Consider the following 23239-nt stretch of genomic DNA (forward strand, 5'->3'; position numbering starts at 1 on the left):
TTTTAAAAAACTGGTTAATATCATAGTATTGGTTTAAAAAAAATCCCAAAACAACATAAACATAAACATGTCCTAAACCTGGTCTGGCTCAGAACTTTTCCCCCCTTATGTAATTTACAACCTACTTCTGGGAATAAATTAATACACTTGACAAAAGGTGTAAACGATTTTCTGACAAACTCTAGAGATTGAAGACTTCTTAGAAGCCCCGTCACCCAGCTGTCAGCCAAGAGTCTAATACCTTTAACTAAACACGGTTTTCTTTGATAGCTAGTCTAACAATGTTTACCTCTTTTTTTTTTTCTTCTTCTTTTTCTTTTTTGATACAGGGTCTCAGCTGTGTCACGCAGGCTGGAGTGCAGTGGGCCGATCACAGCTCACGATGGCCTCAACTGCCTGGGCTCAAGCAATCCTCCTGCCTCAACTTTCTGAGTAGCTGGGAACTACAGGCGTGCCACCACACCCGGCTAATTTTTCGATTTTTATCAAGAGAGTCTCGCTATGTTGTCCAAACTGGTCTCAAACTCCTGGGCTCAAGCAATCTGCCCCCCTCGACTTCCCAAAGTGCTGGGATTACAGGCATGAGCCACCAAGCTTGGTCTGATTATCTGTAGAAATTAAATGTCTTTATCAAGAGTAAATCTTTGAATTGGCCTAATAGACTCTTTTTCCTTTGCAGCAAGATTTGTGATAAAGTTTGTAAGTGGTCATTACTAAAGTGTTTGAAAAAAATTTTTAAACATGTTTTAAACCTTCAAAAAGCTGGGTAATGTTTACCTCCATTACTTGTATAAAAGATGAGGGTTCGATGGATGACAGGACATAGAACCACAGGAATAGAATGTAATTCATTCATTCCTTTGACAAGTATTTGAGTGCCTACCCTATGCCAGACTGGCAAGTCCTTGAGGGTCTACCACGTGCCAGGCAGTGTTCTTGAAGCTGGGGATACAAAAATGAACAAACGAGATTCGGGGAATAAAACTACAGTTCCCACAGTGTCTTGCTCTTTGGCTTTTTTCCAGGGGGCCCTACTTTCCACGACACTCTTCCCGTGATTCTCGTTGGGCAGAAAAGCCCCGCCCGCTTATCTGCCATTTAAGCCGCGCCCCTTGGGAATGGACTACAACTCCCACAATGCATTCGAGGGGCCCCGTATCAGGGCACCACCTCTCTCCCGGCTTTGCTGGGACGACTACAGTACCCAGAACCCTCTGCTTCGCCTCCTGGGTGTTATCGCCCCTTTCCCGGTGCCGGACGCGGTAGTGGCTAGCCAGAGTGTCAGGCCTGGGGTTTTCTGTGTCCTTCCCTGGGTCAGGGACGAGCCAGTGACTTGACTGTTGGGCGCTAAGCTTGGGAGGGAGCGCAGGAGGCCGCTGTCCTTCCTTTCCGGTTCACGTCACCCTTCTCTCCCTCTCTTGCTCCACCTGCAGCCACTTGGAAGGCTCCGGGACTGATTGCCTGGGGCAGGGGTGGCAGTCGAGGCCGCCGGGGCCGAGGTGAGGCTGCAGCTCCCCGGGCGGCGGTAGCGCAGGGGAGGAGGAGGAGAGAAGATGGCGTCGGAGCTGGAGCCAGAGGTGCAGGCCATCGACCGGAGTTTGCTGGAATGTTCGGCCGAGGAGATTGCGGGGGTGAGTGCCGGGACCCGGGCGGGTACGTCCGCCCCTAGCAGGCCGCGCCCGCGGGGAGGAACCGACTCCTGGACGCCCTGGAGCAGCCCGGCCCAGACTTGGGGAAACAGCTGTGCCGGCCCTCGCCTTGTGGGGTAACAGCCCGGGGAGGCCACCGATCCTGCCCCTCTCTTTCCATTTTCAACAGCTCCCAGAGCTGCGCTGTGCACTAACTACGTTTACTTTCCCTTTCTGCCCAGGAGAGCGCACGGCTCTTCCATCATACCTCCTTTCCCCTAGCCGCCCATGAAGTCTCCCAACACATGGGCCTTTGCCCTTTATATGTATCAGCTCTTGGAAGAGGAGAAGAGACGCTTCTTGTGTTTTTGGTATAATCGCCCTACTTTATCTAGCTGATTGCTTTTCCTGAGATAAGCGGAGCCGTGTGCTCCTCCGACTAAACATGCCACCCTAACCAAGCCCCTACTTTGTTTTTGGGACTGCCCCAGGCACCAAGAAGGCAAACGACACTACCCTTCGTTACCCCTTTCAGTGCCCCCCCCCTTTTTTTTTTGCACCGGTTTGATTAGTTGACAACGTTGATGCATGTGTGGAAAGTTTACTGAGTATGAGAAAGTAGTCGTGGAGGCTGGGAAATTTTAAAAATATTTTTTCTAGGAGTTAGGGGTAACTGGATGGAGAACAAATGTTATATAACGTTGATAGAGCAGTTTTCAACGAATACTGTATAAGCTAAACGTGAGAATTGGTCACAGTGTAGTAGGCGCAGTTATGCTCCAAACGTAAAACCATTCAAACGCAGTATTGCATTAAAACTGTAATATGAATATTCTAGTGTAAATAGCAGAGTTGTAGAGTAATAAACTCGACAGCATCTTTCACCAATAAGGACAGGGAACACCCATTAGAAGAGATTGCCCGGAATGATTATGAATGGACCAAGAAAGCTTGGGCCCCACCTCTAAGACCTCCAGTTAAAAAGGCTACTAGGAGGGAAGTGACCCGTGAATAAAAGTCAGCAATCTGAATGCTACGAACAAAATTTGGGATTGGGGGCACTGTGGAGCTGTTGGTCTGTGAGTAGTTATTTTGCGTGAATTGATGAGGACATTAAGTCCAGGTAGAAAGAAATGTCAGGAGTAGAGGTGAAAACTTTAAAGAAATACGTTGTTAAATGCTGAATCTTTGCTTGTTTGGGGGTGTTTTGTTGTTTGTTTTTGTTTTTGAGACAGAGTTTCGCTTTTGATGTCCAGGGTGGAGTGCAATGGCGCCATCTCGGCTCACCGCAACCTCCGTCTCCCCGGTTCAAGCGATTCTCCTGCCTCAGCCTCTCGAGTAGCTGGGATTATAGGCATGCACCACCACGCCACGCTAATTTTGTATTTTTAGTAGAGATGGGGTTTCTCCATGTTGGTCAGGGTGGTCTCGAACTCCCGACCTCAGGTGATCCACCAGCTTGGGCCTCCCAAAGTGCTGGGATTACAGGCGTGAGCCACTGCGCCCTGCCTTGGGTGTGTTTTTTTAAACCTACTAACTTGTTTAGCCTAGGTCTGTTTTCATTTACTTTCTACTTAATATTGCACACAACTCAAGGAATTTCTGCCTTTCGTTTATCAGAGATTTGAAAAAAGAAAATGAAAGTAGTATTACAAGTAAACTGTTAAATAGTAATGACAGCTGTTTGCTCTCCATGCCTCTTCTAATTGATATCTGTTGCTTACCTCAAAGTACTGTTGTGGTTTTTTTTCTGTCACTGAATTTTGTGTCTTGGCCCAGTGATAGAGGATACAAATTCCGTTATCCCATTCTAAAAGTGCAAACTATCAGGTGATAGGAGGTTCTCCAATTTGTAGAGGCTCCTGAGAAAACTGGTTATAAAAGTTGTGCTGGAGGCCAGTGCTCCTAGTTCTTGTTCAGTGAAATTCTCAGGCAGATGCAGTAGGGAAAAATCAAGGGAAATGCAACAAAAAATTATTAATTTGGACTTCATTTGAGTTTGTGAAGATCACAATCTGAGCTACATTTTACCCTGTTTACTTTTTTTTTTTCTTTTTTTTGAGACAGAGTCTTGCTCTGTTGCCAGGCTGGAGTGCAATGGCACGATCTTGGCTCACTGCAACCTCTGCCTCTGGGGTTCAAGTGATTCTCCTGCCTCAGCCTTCCGAATTACAGCTGGGATTACAGGCATGCGCCACCACGCCTGACTAATTTTTGTATTTTTAGTAGAGACAGGGTTTCACCATGTTGGCCAGGATGGTCTCGAGCTCCTGACCTCAGGTGGTCCGTCCACATTGGCCTCGCAAAGTGCTGGGATTACAGATGTGAGCCACCGTGCCCAGCCTACCCTGTTTACTTTTAAATGCCTTCTGAACAATAAGTTTTTTTTTTTAAATTTAGTCTGAAGACCAACACAATTCTCTCAAATAGAGAAGATGCAAACTCTTTTTTTTTTTTTTTTTTGGTAAGAGATGGGGTCTTACACTGTTGCCCAGGCTAGAGTACAGTGACATGATCATAGCTCACTGCAGCCTTGACCTCCTAGTCTCAAGAGATCCTCCTACCTTGAAAATGAATATTAAAATATAAAATTCCTTCAATTATATGACCTTAATCTTGCCTTACTTTGTGAGGACTTTACTGTCTGTATTAAGTTAAAACACCTAAGATTTAAAACTTTTTTCAGCTTAGGCTTCAGCTTTTTATCACACATTTAAATTAATAAAGTTTTCTCTTAGGTTGAAAGTACATTTTAGGGAAGAGAAACAAGTAGAGAAAACAGTGATTGTAGTCTTCAGACCTCTGTCATTGGTAATTTGTTAGGATCACTTCCATTTAAAAATCACCTAACGAGCACTAGTGTCATCCTTTCCACATTTCATTTACACATCGCTTTTCTTATTCCTGTTATAAGGGGGAAGAACTTTTTGTGATCCCATCCATTCCAGCTAGTATGGCTCACAAAGAAAAGCATCTAAGCTGACTCTTTAATATTTGTAAGTTTAGGATATTACAGTGGCCCTCTCTTCTCATTCTTCTCTTGTTAGAATTGATTCCATAAGTATGACTTTCCCAACATTTCTTGACTCGGTTTACTTTCCATACTACATATGGTTATAGTGTATTCCAATGGGTGATTGTGGCTTTAAAAGTAAACATGCCGGGTGTGGTGGCTCACGCCTGTAATCCCAGCACTTTGGGAGGCTGAGGCGGGCAGATAACGAGGTCAAAAGATAGAGACTATGCTGGCCAACATGGTGAAACCCTGTCTCTACTAAAAATACAAAAATTAGCCAGGCATGGTGGTGCACCCCTGTAATCCCAGCTATTTGGGAAGCTGAGGCAGGAGAGTTGCTTGAACCCAGGAGGCTGAGGTTGCAGTGAGCCGAGATCACGCCACTGCACTCCAGCCTGAGTGACAAAGTGGGACCCCGTCTTTTTCCCCTGAGTATAAAAGAAATACAGGTTGGGAGCACTGGGTCATGCCAGTAATCCCAGCTATTTGGGAGGCTGAGGTGGGAAGACTGCTTAAGTCTAAGAGTTTGAGACCAGCCTGGGCAACATAGCTAGATCCTGTCTCTACTAAAAAAAAAAAGGCTGGGTGTGGTGGCATGAACTTGCTGTCTTAGCTACTGAGAAGGCTAAGCAGGGAGGATCGCTTGAGCCCAGGTGTTCGAAGTGAGCTATGATCATGCCTCTGTACTCCATCTTGGGTGATAGAGACCCTGTCTCCAAAAACAATTTTTTTTTTTAATAAATAGGAATTTGTTAAGTTTTGTAGAGTGTTAGGTCTGTATTAGTTATCTTTTGCTGTACATTTTTTAAACCGTTTTATTGAGATGTAACTCACATAATGTACAGTTCAGTAGTTTTTTAGTATTTTCAGAGTTGTGCAATCATCACTATGATCAATTTTAGGACATTTTTATCACCCCAAAAAAGAAATCCTGTACCTATTGGCAGTCACTTCCCATTTGCACCTAAACTCCTGAGGCCTAATCAACTACTAATTTTTGTCTCCGTAGATTTGCCTTTTCTGGGTATTTCATATAAATGGAATTCAACATACTGTCATTTGTGGCTGACTTCTTTCTCTTAAGATAATGTTTTGAAGATTTATCCATGTTGTACCATGTTCAGGTTGAGTATCGTTACTCTTGCCACCAGGAGTGTTTTGGATTTTGGATTTTTTTGGATTTTAAATATTTGCAGTTATACCAGTTGAGGATCCTTACTCCGAAATCCAAGTGTTCCAATGAGTACTTCTTTGAGCGTGACCTTTGAGCATCATGTGGGTACATGAAGTTTCAGATTTTGGATCATTTTGGATTTCACATTTTCAAATTAGGGATGTTCAACCTGTGTCAGTAATTCATTCTTTTTATTGCCAAATGACATTCCTGTGTGTAGGTAAACCGTATTTTATTTGTTCATCAGTTGGTGAATATTTGGGTTGTTTCTACTTTTTGGGTATTATGAATCATGTTGCTGTGAACATTCTGTTACGAATTTTTGTGGGGACCTATGGTTTTGTTTCTCTTGGGGGTGTGTGTGTGTGTATATATATATATATATTTATCTAGAAGTGAAATTGGTGGGTTATATGTTAACTATTTTGAGGAATTGCCAGATTTTTCCAAAGCCGTTGCATTGTTTTACATTCCCACCAGTAGTGCATGAGAGTTGCAGTTTCTCCACATCCTTGTCAACGCTTGTTTTTGCCTGTGCTTTGATTACAGCCATTCTTTTGGGTGTTGTGCCTTCTCATTGTGGTTTTGATTTGCATTTCCCTCATGAGTCATGTTGAACATCTTTCTATGAGCTTATTGGCCATTTTTATGTCTTCTTTGCCCATTTTCAATTAGTCTTTTGGCCTATTAAATTTCTATTTTTATTTGTAAATACTCTCCTTCATTTGTAGAACTCTTAATATAATTTGTTTAAATTTTTTCTCAATATATTCCCCAAAATTCCCAATTGAGCACTAGTGTTTTTATGATTATGAGCACTAGTTGTTTCATGATTAACTTACATGTTGCTTATCCTTGTTTGAAAGCAAAACCATAAGTGGTTAAAGGATACAATTTTAATTGGGTATAGAATAATAGAGACTGTAATAAAAGGCTAACCTCTAGAGATTCTTTCATTTTTCATTTCATTTTTGTTTTATTGTACTTACTTTCTATCCCAAGCCTTAAATTTAGCATTCAATAGAGGGAAAGCTCCTGGAAACATTGTCATAACGTGTTTACTTTAGAGGGATGAGTTGACAGTTTCTTTACTTCCCTTAAGAGGGACTTCTAATAAGGTAGTGAATGCTTATTACTCTCTTGTGCCACATGGGCGTGACAGCTACAAGTGTCTGAAATAAAGACAAATTAAAATGCAAACCAAACTGGAAATCTCAATTTTTCATGTTGAAGAAACAGTTGCAGTTAGCATGTGTTAGTGAGAACTAATATGAAAAGCTATAGATTTTATTCTTTGGGGAAATATGTGAGCTACTTCTGAAAGACAGTCATAAATTTTTCTTGCTTTTTATATTAAGTGTATATGTTTAATCAGGTTAAAGTGCCTGTAATAGAGCCCAAATCTTTTAGGTGATTGTGAATTTTTCATATAATGGTAGTAAAGTTTTCATTTTTGAGACGGAGTCTCACTCTGTCATCCAGGCTGGAGTGCAGTGGTGCAATCTAGGCTCACTGCAACCTCCGCCTCCTGAGTTCAAGCGATTCTTCTGCCTCAACCTCCCGAGTAGCTGGAATTACAGGCACACACTACTACTCTTGGCTAATTTTTGTATTTTTAGTAGAGATGGGGTTTCACCATGTTGGCCACGCTGGTCTCGAACTCCTGGCCTCAAGTGATCTGCCCACCTTGGCCTCCCAAAGTGCTGGGATTACAGGCGTGAGCCACCGTGCCCAGCAGTAGTAAAGATTTTAAAAATGGGGAGCATATGCATGCCTTTCTTGAACCAGACTTTTAAATCTTGTTATTTATAATAACATGTAATAAAGAGTGAAATACTTGCTTGTTTTACTAATAAAATTTTTATGTAAAGTGAGTAGTTTTTTGTTGTTGTTGTTTGTTTTTTGAGACAGGATCTCACTCTGTCACCCAGGCTGAAGTGCAGTGGCATGATCATGCCTCACTGAAGCCTCAACCTCTGGGGCTCAGGTGATCCACCTCAGCCTCCTGAGTAGCTGAGACTACCAGCGTGCACCACCATGCCCAGCTAATTTTCTTTTATTTTTAGTAGAGACGGGGTTTTGCCATATTGCCCAAGCTGGTTTCGAACCTCTGAACTCAAATGACCCACCCGCCTTGGCCTCCCAAAGTGCTGGAATTACAGGCATGAGCCACTGGGCCCAGCTGATTTTTTTTTTTTTCTTAACCAGATGCTGATACTAGCGTCTGAATTTTTGTTGAAGAAATCTGTGAACAAATTTGCTCTCTTGTTATAGTCACTAGACTACATAATTTTTTTAGAAAGCATCCCTTCTAAAGAAATCTTTCATTCTTGTATTAAAATTCTGCAACAGTGGAGTGGGAACATAAAATATAAGAAAAAAACTGGTTTTTAAATAAAATCTTTCAATATGTTGTAAATTAAAATAGTCTGAAGCACTTAACTTTCTAGGATCATGGAGGTGAATTATTTTGGTCTTATTGCTTAATTTTTCGTTCATAAAGAGTAAATTGAATCCCAGCACCTTTGGGAGGCCGAGGCGGGCGAATCACCTGAGGTCAGGAGTTTGAGACAAGCCTGACCGACGTGGTGAAACCTTGTCTGTACTAAAAATATAAAAATTAGCTGGGTGTGGTGGTGCACGCTTGTAATCCCAGCTACTCAGGAGGTTTAGGCAGGAGAATCACTTGAACCCGGGAGGCAGAGGTTGCAGTGAGCTAAGATCGCACCGCTGTACTCCTGTCTGGGCAACAGCACCAGACTCAAAAAAGGTTGCTTAGGATAATTAGACTCCCTTCATTCTTGTTTTGGTTTGCTGACAACAGGTGAAAAATGAGACATTTAGCTTTGAATGAGGCCAAAAAAGATGTATTTTAACTCAATAAGATTCTAGTATGCTTGTTGAGGACTTTGCTTTTTCTTCTTTTTTTTTAAACGTCCTCTTTATAATTACTGAGCTTAAAGGATGTGTATGTATATATAAACTTTTGATTGAATCACTCTGAAGGGAGAGAATACTTAAAACCCGTAGGATTGTCTCCTAAGAAATGCTGCTGCTTTTTTTTTTTTTTTTTTTTGTCCCCTAACCACTTGACCACCAGGGAAGAAATGCTGTGGTTTTGAAAGTAATTTGGTCTCTTTCCTACTTGCATAATGTAAACACAACAATGTTAGTAATGTTTGGAAAATAGTGTAGTTTCACCTTAAGTGTGAAAACTCTTTCACTGTTTTTGGTTATAAGCTTCTATCTAGTCCCTTAACTTATGAACAAAATTTTTACGTTTTTAGTAAAAGTTCTCTGAAAACATGAAATTGACTAGAAAGTTAATATACGTCACCTCATGCATGTTTAAAATCTCTCTCTGTATGTTATTTTTAGGAGGAGTGGTCTGAAGAATATACAAGTAAATAAAATAGCTAAAATGAAGACCTTATATTGACTTCTTATAATGTTAGATATCACTTGAACATACTTTTTTTTTTTTTTTAACAAAAATGTAACTGGAATTTAGGTGATAATCCATAGGTAAACACTGGAGGTTTTTTAAAATTTCAACTTTTACTTTAGATTTAAGGAACACATGTGCAAGTTTGTTACATGAGTATATTGTACCCGGGTAGTGAGCATAGTACCCAATAGGTAGTTTTTCAACCCACTTCCCCCTTCCTCCTCCCCTCCATCTGTGGGTTTTGTTCACAGTTCAGTTAACTGCATTCTAGCAGAAGTGAGTCTTTTTTTTTTTTTCCCCCTTTGAGACACACTCTTGCTCTGTCGCCCAGGCTGGATCTCGGTTCACTACAACCTCTGCCTCCTGGGTTTAAGCGATTTCTCCTGCCTCAGCCTCTCGAGTAGCTGGGATTATAGGCAGAGGTAATTTGCGCCACCACGCCCGGCTAATTTTTATGTTTTTAGTAGAGATGGGATTTGTTGGCCAGACTGGGCTTGAACTCCTGACCTCGGTTGATGTGTTTGGGTTGGCCTCCCAAAGTGCTGGGATTACTGGCATAAGCCACTGCACCTGGCTTCTTTTTGTATGTTTTTAAAATACAAAACCTGGGTATCCACATGAAAAATCTGAAAAGGAAGCAAAGCTAAAATAGGGAAAATAACAAATTTTGGTGGAGGATGCGGGGGAGATCATGCATTCAGTTATTGAGTTGGTGCCTATGAGATCTAAGTATAATCATGCTTTAAAATTTGTTTCTAGTGGGAAGAGCAAATGGAAAAGGCCTTATAGAGAGAGGTTGATCAGAGAAAGAAGGCGTAGTTGGTACAACAGTCTCTTGTGGACTGACTTATTCATAAGAGACTGGTATATAAACTCGTTTATCAATCATTAAGAAATGTAGTGTATTGGCTATTCATGTTCATGATACATATTGGCTGTTCATGTTCACTGTACACTCTTCCTGTGGACAAACTGGCAGAATTCGTATCACAGTGAGAATGACATTTGAGCAAAGCATTAGGAAGGATATCAGATGAGCTCAATGGTTCATGTCTTCTATAATGATTTCTTGTAATTATTTTCTGGTACTGCCTAGAGAAGGTTGCTTCAAGAGTCATTTTGCAGGGAAGGAGGGGGGCTTGTTTCATTTTAATTTTGCTTACACTTAAAAGTAGGATTTAAAAATACTTGGCATTTTAATAGGCTAAATTTCTAACGTATGGTGGTGAGTGTTGTAAACAAAATATTTTAACATGCTTTTGCCATTATTTTTGTACTTAAAAGAAAGTAGGGTGAATTTATTCAAATTAGTTTGTTGGTGTTTCAAATCATTTCTTCTTTTTTCTTCTTTTAAAGAAATGGCTCCAAGCAACTGACCTCACTAGAGAAGTGTACCAGCATTTAGCCCACTATGTACCCAAAATCTACTGCAGGGGTCCCAACCCTTTTCCACAGAAGGAAGACATGCTGGCACAGCATGTTTTGTTGGGACCAATGGAATGGTACCTTTGTGGTGAAGATCCTGCATTTGGATTTCCAAAGCTTGAGCAAGCAAACAAACCTTCTCATCTTTGTGGTCGTGTTTTTAAAGTAGGAGAGCCTACATACTCTTGCAGGTAAAATATTTTAATTTTCTTTCTAGGAGGCTCTTGTTTTATTTGACCTCTTTTTTTTTCCCTGAAACCTTAAAATTTTTGTTTAAAAATTATGAAATACCATATCTGCTTAAAAATCCGTATTACAAATACATGCTGTTTAATACATAATTAAAACAAATATTGTTGTAATTATTCTTGATCAAAAACTATTGTCACCAGCATTCTAGAAGCCTACTGTGTGCTTTCTTCCTTCCCCCGTAATTAACTGACTTCGTGACTCTTGCAATAATCACTTTCTTGCTTTTCTTGATATTTTTTAGTTAACAGTAATTCTGATGTTCAAATTGCCCTAGGTTTGGCTAGTGAGAGCCCTGTCACTCCAGCTTCTTTGTCTTTTTCACATGCCTTCATTAGTTTGTGGGTGCTTCTTTCCTTTCTGACACAACAAGATGCTCCCAGCTCACTTTGTACTTGCTCTGACCCATGTGTAGAATCAGCCATTTCTTTAAGGATTTTTCTTTCATTTGGGAATGGTAGTTAGAAACCAAGATCTGGGTGCTATACGTACTTACTGCTATTAGGAAGACTATTCTTTTTTAAATTTCTTGGTGAAAATTGAGTATACAAGGGTAGAAGATGGAGAATAAAGTGCCTTGTCCTCTTTTTGACTATCCTATTTTCCAGAATTCATAATTGTTAACATTTTCCCATATATCCTTTCAGAAATTTTCCCTTTTTTTTTTTTTTTTTTTGAAATGGAGCCTCGCCCGGTTGCCCAGGCTGGAGTGCAATGGTGCGATCTTGGCTCACTGCAACCTCCACCTGCCAGGTTCAAGTGATCCTCCTGCCTCAGCCTCCCGACTAGCTGGGATTACAGGCGCCCACCATCACGCCCAGCTAATTTTTGTATTTTTAGTAGAGACGAGGTTTCACCATGTTGGCCAGGCTGGTCTCAAACTCCTAACCTCAGATGATCCACCTCCCTTGTCCTCCCAAAGTGCTGGATTATAGGCGTGAGCCACTGCACCCGGCCTCTTTCAGAAATTTTCTGTGTGTATATAGGCCAAGATATATAGCAATTTTGAACCTGCATTCATACACACATAAATACAGATGGGAATATGTTACATATACTGAGCTCAGTTTTCTTTTCTGTATTTAACAATAGCTTAACGTCTTTCCATATCAGCTTATATAGCTAGATAATATTCTTTTGTGTAGATGTGTTGTTGATGGAGGCATCGTTTAACTTTTTCCTGTAAAATTTAAATTTAATAAGCTAATTTTGGTGAAGGCCTCAGGGTATCTATGGTAGTTTTTCTTTATCAGCGTATTTAGAATATCAGTAGAGAACAGTATATATATTTAAAAATATTAGACCTAGTTTTTTGTTTGCTATTACAGCAACCACTTTAAAAATTCTGTTGATGTTTGGAGCAGTAGACCTAGTTGAACCTCATGACTTACAGATAGGAAATTGAGACCCCATTGTTCAGTAATATTCTTTGTATTCGTAGGATCTAGTTCCAAATTGTTCATTTGTCTATCTTATCTTTTAATCTTCAGTCTGGAACGTTTCCTCAGTTTATCTGTGACTTTCATGATCTTGACACTTTTGAAGATTACAGACCAGTTATTTTGTCAGTGTCCCCTCAGTTTGGGTTTGTCTGGTTTTCATAATTAGATTCAAGTTGCATCTGTGACGAGAGTACCACAGATGCCTGTGTTTTAACCCTGTCAGGTGGTATATATGATTTTGATTAGTTCTATAACTGGTGATATTGATCACTTGATTAAAGGGATGTCTGCAAGACTTCTCCACTGTAATGCTACTCTTTTCCCCTATGTGATCAATAAGTATGTTATTGGGAAGTACTTTGAGACTATTAGGTATCCTCTTCATTATCAAACTTTCAATTTATTTATTTATATCAGTATTTGTGGGGTCTCATTATTATGCTCAAATTGTCCTAGATTTGGCCAGTAGGAGCCCCTTCGAGCTATCTTTGTTCTTTTTCATATCTCTATCATCTTTCGAGCTCTTTTTCTTTTCCTTTCCTTTTCCTTTCTTCCCCTTTCCTTTTCCCTTCTGTTTTTCCTTTTCTTCCTGGTACAACAAGATGTCCCAGGCACATCTTGAGTTTTCCCCTGCCCCAACCCTGAAATCAACCATTTTGCCAAGGATCCTGGTTCTTTTTAGTGGAAAATGGTGTTGACAAATAAGATGTATGTGTGCTTGTCGCTGTTGGTGTCATAACTCTCAGGCTGTCTCAATGGAGCTGTATTTTATACCTATCTGTATAAATGTATTGAAATAGATACTGAAAACCATACATCTGTGGTGATCTCTCCAGTTCTCCTCTAAGGTTCTTTCTAGTTTTCTTCCTTTGCATATTTTTAATTTCCTTCTCTGACAAGAGAAAACCTGATTCTCATTTTCCTTAAAGTATTTGCTTATTTAATTATTCTCCTGTATACAGCCATTCTGCTACTGCCCAATTATCTACGTAATTGTCCCCCTTTACCCATTTGGATTTTGTGTTCAGTACTGGACCACAGTGGCCTTTCCCTCCTCTTTTTTTTTTTTTTGAGATGGAGTCTCACCCCATAGCCCAGGCTGGGTTGTAGTGGCATGATCTTGGGTTACTGAAACCTCTGCCTCCCGGGTTCAAGCAATTCTCCTGCCTTAGCCTCCTGAGTAAGTGGGACTACAGGCGCACACTGGCTAATCTGTCTATTTTTAGTAGGGATGGGGTTTCACCACATTGGCCAGGCTGGTCTCGAATTCCTGACCTCAAGTGATCCACCTGCTGCAGCCTCTCAAAGTGCTGGGATTAAAGGCATGAGCCACTGCGCCTGGCCTCCCTCCTGTTTTAATAGGGCAGATCCAAAGTAAGTCTTGTTCTAGGATGTATAGTTTTTATTATTTGTAGGGGGTCCCACAAATAACAGAGACACTGTGATCACATGAGTAATGCCAGGGATTTAGAGATTACCTCCCAGGAACCAGATCAAAGACCAGCCAGGTTCTTCATTACATTGTTGTTGAGAAGGTAAGTGAGATCCTTTGTGTGTAGTATGTTACACAATACTTGGCACACAGTAAACTCAGGGTAAATGGCCATACTGGGTGCGGGGGTGAATATCTCATTTTAAAAGTAGGTGTTTCCATGAAACCCAGCGCCCTGCTAAAATGACAAGGAGTCTGTTATTTGGAAAGATGAAATATGGTTATTGGAATTCTGGGAAGGTTTCTAAACTAGACCCTTCAGGATAAAGGTGACTGATATCCATAATGTGGAAGGTTTCTTTAATGAAAAAAAAAAATGTTATTAAAGGATCTTTTATGTATAGTACTTGGGAAAAGGATTTGTGAAGGGCATAGATTAGTTTTGCCATGGGAGTTATTTGTTCATAGTTTCTAAAATTGTATTGGTCGCAAATTATTTTTCTGAAGTCTCCATGATGTCAGAAAAAAGCCATCTCGGTGTTCGTAGGCAGTAAGCTGCTTTTTATGTACTCTATTAGGAAAAGAGTGGTCAAACTTACCTCTTGTTGTTCATTATTAAATAGAAATGGTTTTAGAGTGTAAAAAATCTTAGTGGGCAAAAATCTTAGTGTTGATTTTTATAATTGTATATTTTGACATTTTTTATAACCATTAAGAAAAATAAAACATGAGTAGAATATGAAATCATACTTTCATGAGTTAGGTTTTTAGCTTAATACTTCTTTTAAGATACAGAGAAGTGAGATTTTGTCCCTTGTTTTTTTTAGTGTAGTTAAATTGAGAACATTCTTTTTTAACATTTAAAAACGTATTGCATGAATGTTATAGATAACCAGAAATCAGCATTGGGGGCAGGGGTGGCTTATGCTACCATCAGGAGTGTTTTTGTTTCTAGGTAGTATTTTATGATGCTTTATTAACTATTAAATAATTTTGCTTAGGCTTTTTTTTTTTTTTTTTTGCTTTAGTGCTGGTTTGTATTGGTATATAATAATTCTGTGTATTTATGGGGTATATGTAATATTTTGATACATGCACATAAGGTGTAATGATCAAATCAAGGTAACTAGGATATCCATCACTTTGAACAATTTATCATTTCTTTCTGTTGGGATGTTTTAGCTCTGATTCTGTTGGTCATGACAGTTGAGATTATGCTAAAAATGATAACACTACAGTCACAAAGACTTTAAGTACCAAGATATATTTATTACTCAGACTGTGTGACCAATTCAGATGAGTGGGGTGATAAGTAGAGGGTTCTGCTCCAGGTAGTTTTTTCACACCATCTTATGTTTCCACAAGCTTAGTGTAATGCTTTCAAGGTTCGCCACAGCAAGAGCAGAATAGAACTGGCGGATCATGCTCAGCAAATAAATGCTTTGTCTCAGAAATTATGACCTTACCCAAGTCTCATTAGGCAAAACTAGTCCTAATGCCTCTGTCCAGCTACAGAACAGGTCGGGAAAGTGTAAGTCTCATAAGTCACAGGGATAGATGAAACTGGGATGTGGATGAGCATTAGAAGTGTCTTTAGCAGTGACATTTTTACGTTCTTTAGGGTTATTTTTCCTCCCTGAGTCATTAGGATAAAATGAAGTAATGTGTATGAAAGCACATAGGTAACTATAGATATGTGTGAGGTTCTTTTAATTGAATGCTCTCCTTCGTATAAATTACTGAGCCATGAGTATATCTCAAGCAGAGGGGTGCAGATAGTTCCAGTTCCTTTTCTGTCTGGAAATAATAAAGCTCTCGCATGGAAGACCTACGTATTTCCATGAAGAGGGGTTGTTCTTTCAGTTTCTTGCTTTTTAGAAAACTTGAAGTCTTTTCTGTACTAAAAATACAAAAATTAGCTGGGCATGGTAACTCATGCCTATAATCCTAGCTACTCAGGAGGCTGAGGCAGGGGAATTGCTTGAACCCAGGAAGCGGAAGTTGCAGTGAGCCGAGATCGTGCCATTGCACTCCAGCCTGGGCAACGAGCAAAACTCCATCTCAAAAAAAAAGAAAACCACACACACACACAAAAACTTGAAGTCTTGATCTCTTGCAGGATTCTATTTTAAAACTGAGTGTTAGACTGTTCTTGCATTGCTATAAAGAAATACCTAAGGCTGGATAATTTATAAAGAAAAGAGGTTTAATTGGCTCACAGTTCTGCAGAGCTGTACAAACATGGCATAAACATTTGCTTGGCTTCAGGTGAGGACCTCAGGAAGCTTACAGTCATGGGTGAAGGGGAAAGGGAAGCAGGCACATCACATGGTGAGAGCAGGAACAAGAGATGAGGAGGAGGTGCCACACTTTTAAACAACCAGATCTCACGAAAACTCACTCTTGGGAGAACAGCACCAAGAGGACGGTGCTAAACTGTTCATGAGAAATCCCTCCCATGATTCAGTCACCTCCCCACCAGGCCTCACCTCCAACATTGGGGATTACAATTCAACATGAGATTTAGAGGGGACACATATCCAAACTATATCAAGCTATTTCTTTATAACATTAATAGTCCAGAGATTGGAATCAGTGTTGTGTTAGTTTTAAAACCGTTGGTTATTTCTTTTTTTGAGACAGTTCCACTCTGTCGCCCAGTCTGGAGTACAGTGGTATGATTGTGACTCACTGCAGCCTCCAACTCCTGGACCCAAATGTTCCTTCCACGTAGCTAGAACTATAGACATGTGCCACCATGCTTGGCTAACTTTTGTATTTTTGTAGAGACAGAGTTTCCCTATATTGCCCAGACTGGTCTCAAACTCCTGGACTCAAGGGATTCTCCCACCTTGACCTCCCAAAGTGCTGGGATTATAGGTGTGAACCACTGTACCTGGCCAGCATGTGTGGTACATGCTGAAATTATACTATGTATATTATACACATATGAATGAAATTACACTATGTATATTATAATTGTGGCTTACATTTTTTCACTTAACAGTTTGTTTTGGAGATCTGTTAATGTCAATATATATAATTCTACCTCATTCTTTATAACTGCTGTGTTTTCATAGTTAGGACAGGCCATAGTTTATTTGATTGACCTAATAGTGAAATTAGAAATGGAGATTTCTAGGTGTTTTTTTCTGTAGCAAACAATGCTACAAGGAATACTCTGCACATGTTTGTGTACATCTCTTTGTACATGTTTCAGTAAATACCCAGAGGTATTTTAATTCTGCATGTTATCATGGGCCCTTCAGTATAATGGAATTTCCCTTGTCTGCATTGCTGTCTCTGACCTGGGAAAATGACAGGTGGTGAGCAGTAAATATATTCTAGATAATTTAGATTTCTGTAGTTGTCTAAAATGAGCTTTATGTTCTTATTTTGGAGATTTGTGATTATTCAGTTTGGTGCGGAATGAAATGTAGAAGTACATGGGGATATCATCAGCTTGGCATATAGCTAGCTGCCTTTGCCTAGATAGTAAGAAATAATAGAACCATGAAGGCTTTGGGGTAATCCATTCAGGTAGGAAACTCAAATTTATATTACTAAAATTTTATGTCTTGGTGCCTATGTGAGTTTTGAGTGTTTTTTCTTAAGGGAAAATTTACATATGTCAAAAGACAAATCTTAATTGTGCTTTTTTTTGTTTTGTTTTGTTTTGAGACAGAGTCTCATGCTGTTGCCCAGGCTGGAGTGCAGGGACGCAATCTCGGCTCACTGCTGCCTCCGCCTGCTGGGTTCAAGCGATTTTCCTGCCTCAGCCTCCTGAGTAGCTTGGACTACAGGTGCATGCCACCACGCCCAGCTAATTTGTTTTGTATTTGTAGTAGAGACAGAGTTTCACCATGTTGGCCAGGATGGTCTCGATCTCCTTACCTCGTAATCTGCCTGCCTCAGCCTCCCAAAGTGCTGGGATTACAGGCGTGAGCCACTGCACCCGGCCTTAATTGTACATTTTTGACAGCAGTTAACCTTATATAATTTATATACTATCAAGATAGAGAACTTTACTGTCTCACTAGAAATTTCCCTGTTATTGGCTCCAGCCCCCTAGGTAACCACTATGTTGATATTTTCACCTTAGATTACTTTGGGTGGGTCTAGATTTTTTTTTTGACAGGGTTTTGCTCTGTTGCCCAGGCTGGAGTGCAGTGGCATAATCATGGCTCACTGCAGCCTCAACTTCCCAGATTCAACCTATCCTCCTGCCTCAGCCTCCCAAGTAACTGTGTCTGTCACTGTGCTGGCAAATTTTCTTTTTTTTTTTTTTGAGACGGAGTCTTGCTTTGTCGCCCAGGCTGGAGTGCAGTGGCATGATCTCAGCTCACTGCAACCTCCGCCTCCTGGGTCAAGCAATTCTCCCACTTCAACCTTCTGAGTAGCTGGGATTACAGGCATGCACCACCATGCCCAGCTAATTTTTGTATTTTTAGTAGAGACCGGGTTTTGCCACGTTGGCCAACCTGGTCTCAAACTCCAGGCGTCAAATGAGCTGACCACCTCGGCCTCCCAAAGTGTTGAGATTACAGGCATGAGCCATTGTGCCCGGGCAACCTGGCTAAATTTTTGTAGAGACAAGGTCTCACTTTGCTACCCAGGCTGATCTTGAACTCCTGGGATCAAGTGAGGCTCTCCCCTAAGCCTCCGAAAGTGTTGTTATTATAGCTATGAGCTACTGCGCCCAGCCTGGTTCTAGATCTTATAAAAATGAAATTGTAGTCCTTTTGTGCCTGACTTCTTCTTAGCATAATGTCTGTCAGATTTATCCATGATGTAATGATTATTAGAAGTTGGTTCCATTTTATTGCTGAGTGTATTTCATTGTATAAATGTGCCACAGTTGCCCACAATCTGTTGTTCTGTTGATGAACATTCAAGTTTTTTCTAAGTTTTGGCTATTATGAATAAAACTTCTATGACCTTCTCTTTTTTAAATATACAACACATTAAAATATTAGGCATTGTTATTCTGTACTTAACCACATTTTAATGTGTTTTATATACCAAATAACATAAATCTTGCACTGTTAAAAATCTGCAACTTTTAATTATACATTTTCGGAATCTAAAAAATGTTATTTATATTAAGACACCATAAGATAGGCCTTCTAAACTGTAATAATGCAGTGAATACTCTTACTTAATACATTGGTTTCAGGATATTACTATTTTTATTTTTATTTTTTATTTTTTTTTTTTTTATTTTATTTTATTTTTTTTTTTTTTGAGACGGAGTCTCGCTCTGTCGCCCAGGCTGGAGTGCAGTGGCCGGATCTCAGCTCACTGCAAGCTCCGCCTCCCGGGTTCGCGCCATTCTCCCGCCTCAGCCTCCCGAGTAGCTGGGACTACAGGCGTCCGCCACATCGCCCGGCTAGTTTTTTGTATTTTTTTTAGTAGAGACGGGGTTTCATCGTGTTAGCCAGGATGGTCTCGATCTCCTGACCTCGTGATCCACCCGTCTCGGCCTCCCAAAGTGCTGGGATTACAGGCTTGAGCCACCGTGCCCGGCCATTACTATTTTTATTCAAGTGTTTTTATGGACATATGTTTTAATTTTTCTTGGATAAATTCCTAAGAGTAGAATTTCTGGGTAAAAGGGCAGGTATATGTTGAACTTAATAAAAACTGCTAAACCTTTTTTCCAAAATGATTTTATCTTCTCCTCTAGTAATGTACGAAAGTTCCTGTTGTTTCATATCCTTACCAATAGGTGATGTTGTCAGACTTTTTTTTTTTTTAACAAAACAGGAAGAATGTGTGTAATACAGTATGAAATATTTCTTAATTGCAATTATTGTATTATTCCTTACAGAAAACATACAAAGTCCTTAAAATAATAACCTCATTTAAATTTAAGTTTAAAGCATCGTACTATTCTATTATCTGCCAGCATATACTACATAGACTGTTTAATTTGCCATTCTATTTAATGATATCTCATTATAATTCTTTTTTTCTTTTTAAAATTAAAAAAAAAAGTTCAGTGCTCTTTGGGTATCTATAATGATACCCGAATTTTCCTTAAGGACAATTTTCCATGTGCTTATTGCCCATTCATCCAGCTTCTTTTGTGAAGTTATTGTTAAGGTCTTTTGTCCATTTTTGGGTTATCTTTTCATTATCTTTATTCACTTTTGGAGTTTTTTATGTATTCTGAATACAAGTCCTTCGTCAGACTCATTTTGTGACTATTTTCTCCTAGTCTGTGGCTTGTCTATATGGTGGCTTTTGATGACAGAAGTTTTTAATTTTGATGTTGAGTTTACCACTTTATTTTCCATGATTATTGTTCCTGTGTCCAATAAATCTCTGCCTTCTCTCAAATGGCAAAAATAGTCTCCATGATTTTTTTTTTTTTTTTAAGACAGAGTTTTGCTCCTGTTGCTCAGGCTGGAGTGCAATGGTGCAATCTTGGCTCACTCCAACCTCTGCCTCCCGGGTTCAAGCGATTCTCCTCCCTCAGCCTCCTAAGTAGCTGGGATTACAGGCATGTGCCACTAAGCCTTAGCTAATTTCCTATTTTTCGTAGAGGTGGGGTTTCCCCATGTTGGTCAGGCTGGTCTCGAATTCCCAACCTCAGGTGATCCACCCGCCTAAGCCTTCCAAAGTGCTGGGATTATAGGCATGAGCCACAGCGCCCTTTTTTTTTTTTCTTTTTTTTTTTCCCCCCTGAGGCGAGTCTTGCTCTATTGCCTAGGCTGGAGTGCAGTGGCACAATCTCGGCTCATTGCAACCTCCACCTACCAGGTTCAAGCCATTCTCCTGCCTCAGCCTCCTGAGTTGCTGGGACTACAGGCATGCGCCACCACGCCCAGCTAATTTTTTTGTGTTTTTAGTAGAGACAGGTTTTCACCATGTTGGTCAGGCTGGTCTTGAACTCCTGACCTCAAATGATCTGCCCGCCTTCGCCTCCCAAAGTGCTGGGATTTGCAGGCATGAGCTACTGCGCCCGCCCTCTCTCTAATTTTTTCATGTAAACTTTGTGATTTTAGACTTTGTCTGGGCCTGTGATCTGTCTCAAAGTCAATTTTTTATATGGCTTGAGGTAGATAGAGGTTAAGTTTCATTTCTCTGCATATGGATATTTAGTTGTTCCAGCATCATTTCTTCCTCTCCCCATTGAATTGCCATTTTGTTTGCTTGTTTGTTTGTTTTTGTTTTTTCTGATATGGGTTTTGCTCTTGTTGCCCAGGCTGGAGTGCAGTGGCGCTATCTCTGCTTACCACAATCTCCGCCTCCCGGGTTCAAGCAGTTCTTCTGTCTCAGCCTCCCAAGTAGCTGGATTATGGGCATGCGCCACCACGCCTGGCTAATTTTGTATTTTTAGTGGAGACGGGGTTTCTCCATGTTAGTCAGGCTGTTCTCGAACTCCCGACCTCAGGTGATCTGCCCGCCTTGGCCTCCCAAAGTGCTGAGATTACAGGCATGAGCCACCCGCGCCTGGTCGAATTGCTTTGATATCTTATAAAAAATCACTTAACCATAAAGTGTGGGTCTATTTCTGAACAGTAATCTAATTCATCCATTGATATATCTAATGTCAAAGACATTACTTTGATTATTGCAGCTTTGTAATAAGTCTTGAACTGATTAGTGTAAGTCTTCCATTTTTGTTCCTTTAAAGTTTGTTTTGTCTATTTCATGTCCTTTGCATTTTATAAATTAAATTAGTTTGTCACTTTCTGTTTTTAAGAAAGACTGCCAAGATTAAGATTAGGATTGCACTGAATCTATAGATTAGTTTGGAGTAAATTGGCATTTTAACAATACTGAGTTTGCCAAATCCATAAACATTTTATCTCTCTCCATTTATTAAGGTCTTCTTTAATCCCTTTTAGCAAAGTCTTATACTTTGTATATAGAAGTTGTACATGCCTTTTGTTATATTTATTCCTAAGTAATTTATGATATTTTTCCCGAATTTTAGCGTCCATTTATTTTCTGCTGTTATAAGGAAATACAACTGGTTTCTGATATTAACTTTTACCCTGTGACCTTGTTAAATTCACTTACTAGTGCTGGTGTTTTTGTTTTGTTTTTTGTTTCTTAGGATTTTTCTGTATATGTTTTCTATGAATGGAGACAGTTTTACTTTTTCTTTTCTAATCTTTTTGCCTTTCTTTCTTGTGCTTCATTGCTCTGGTGAAAGTGGATATTCTTTCCTTGTTCCCAATCTTAGGGAGAAATTCAGTCTTTCACTATGAAGTATGATGTTAAGTATAATTTTCTCATATAACTTTTATCTCATTGAGGAAGTTCCCTTCTATTCTTAGTTTACTTAGGTTTTTTAAAAAAAAAATCATAAATGACTATTGCATGTTGTCAGGTACCTTTACTGCATCTATTGAGATGATCTTAAGTTTTTCTTTTTTATTCCATTAGTTTGGTTGATTACATTGTTTGATTTTTCACATTTTTTTATAACTGGATGAATCCAGCTCTATTATCATCAGTTGTAACTTTTATGTATTGCTGGATTCAACTCATTAATGTTGTGTGAAGGATTTTTGTCTCTGTATTCTATAGAATATACCAATCTGGCATTCTCTTGTAATATGTTTGTCTGGTCTTGGTCGTCAGGGTTATACTGGCCTTGTAAAACAAATTGGGATATATTTCTTCTTCCTTATTTCTGGAAGTATTTATGTAAAATTGGTATGACTTTCTTAAATGTTTAATAGAATGTACCAGTAAAATAAATCATCAAGGCCTAGGGTTTGTTTGCAAGGGAGTATTTGGTAACAATTCAATTTATTTGATATTTATTAGGGCATTTAATAATTTTATTTCATCTTCTATCAGTTTCGTACTATATATTTTTCAAGGACTATATTTCATATAATGTCAAATTGACATAAAATTTTGCATATTTCCTTTTGCTTTTGATGTCTGTGGTATCTCTAATGATGTCTCTTTCATTCCTGATAATAGTAATTTATATTTTGTCTTTTTAATCAATTTAATTAATATTTTCAAACAATCAGTTTTAAGCTTTGTTATTTTTGTCTTTTATCTATTTTTTTTTTATTTCTGCTCTTATTATTCTTCCTTCTACTTAGTATGGATTATATTCTTATATTTTTTGACCCATGGGTTATTTAGAAGTGCATTGCTTAACTTCCATGTATTTGAGACTTTCTTAGATAACATACTGTAGCTTATTTCTAACAAAATTACACATTCTGTAAGGTTTCAGTTTTGAATTTAATTGAAACTTGTTTTATGAGCCCAGTAAGGTGGCTCACACTTGTAATCCTGGCACTTTGGAGGGCTAAATTGTGTGGGTAGCTTGAGCCCAGGAGTTCAAGACCAGCCTGGACAACATGTCGAAACCCCATCTCTACCAAAAAAAATACAGAAATTAGCTGGGCATGGTGGAGCACACCTGTAGTCCCAGCTATGTGGGA

The 23239-nt window shown here is 39.5% G+C and overlaps 1 protein-coding gene across 8 annotated transcripts in view; it reads left to right on the plus strand.

Annotated features, from left to right (window-relative positions):
• The first annotated feature begins 1196 nt into the window (after positions 1-1196).
• Positions 1197-23239, plus strand: part of UBR2 (ubiquitin protein ligase E3 component n-recognin 2) — a 138134-nt gene continuing 116091 nt past the window's right edge. For 2 of the 8 annotated variants that reach the window (XM_007972552.3, XM_007972553.3), the window contains exons 1-2: positions 1201-1631; positions 10623-10882. In XM_007972552.3, the coding sequence (XP_007970743.1) occupies positions 1554-1631; positions 10623-10882 (338 nt within the window). In that variant the 5' untranslated portion in view covers positions 1201-1553. Of the gene's footprint in view, positions 1632-10622; positions 10883-23239 lie in introns of those variants that run through there. The other 6 variants (XM_007972547.3, XM_007972548.3, XM_007972558.3 and 3 more) reach the window with 5 other exon arrangements.

The sequence above is a fragment of the Chlorocebus sabaeus genome, chromosome 17 (genome assembly GCF_047675955.1).
Source record: "Chlorocebus sabaeus isolate Y175 chromosome 17, mChlSab1.0.hap1, whole genome shotgun sequence".
NCBI lineage: Eukaryota > Metazoa > Chordata > Mammalia > Primates > Cercopithecidae > Chlorocebus > Chlorocebus sabaeus.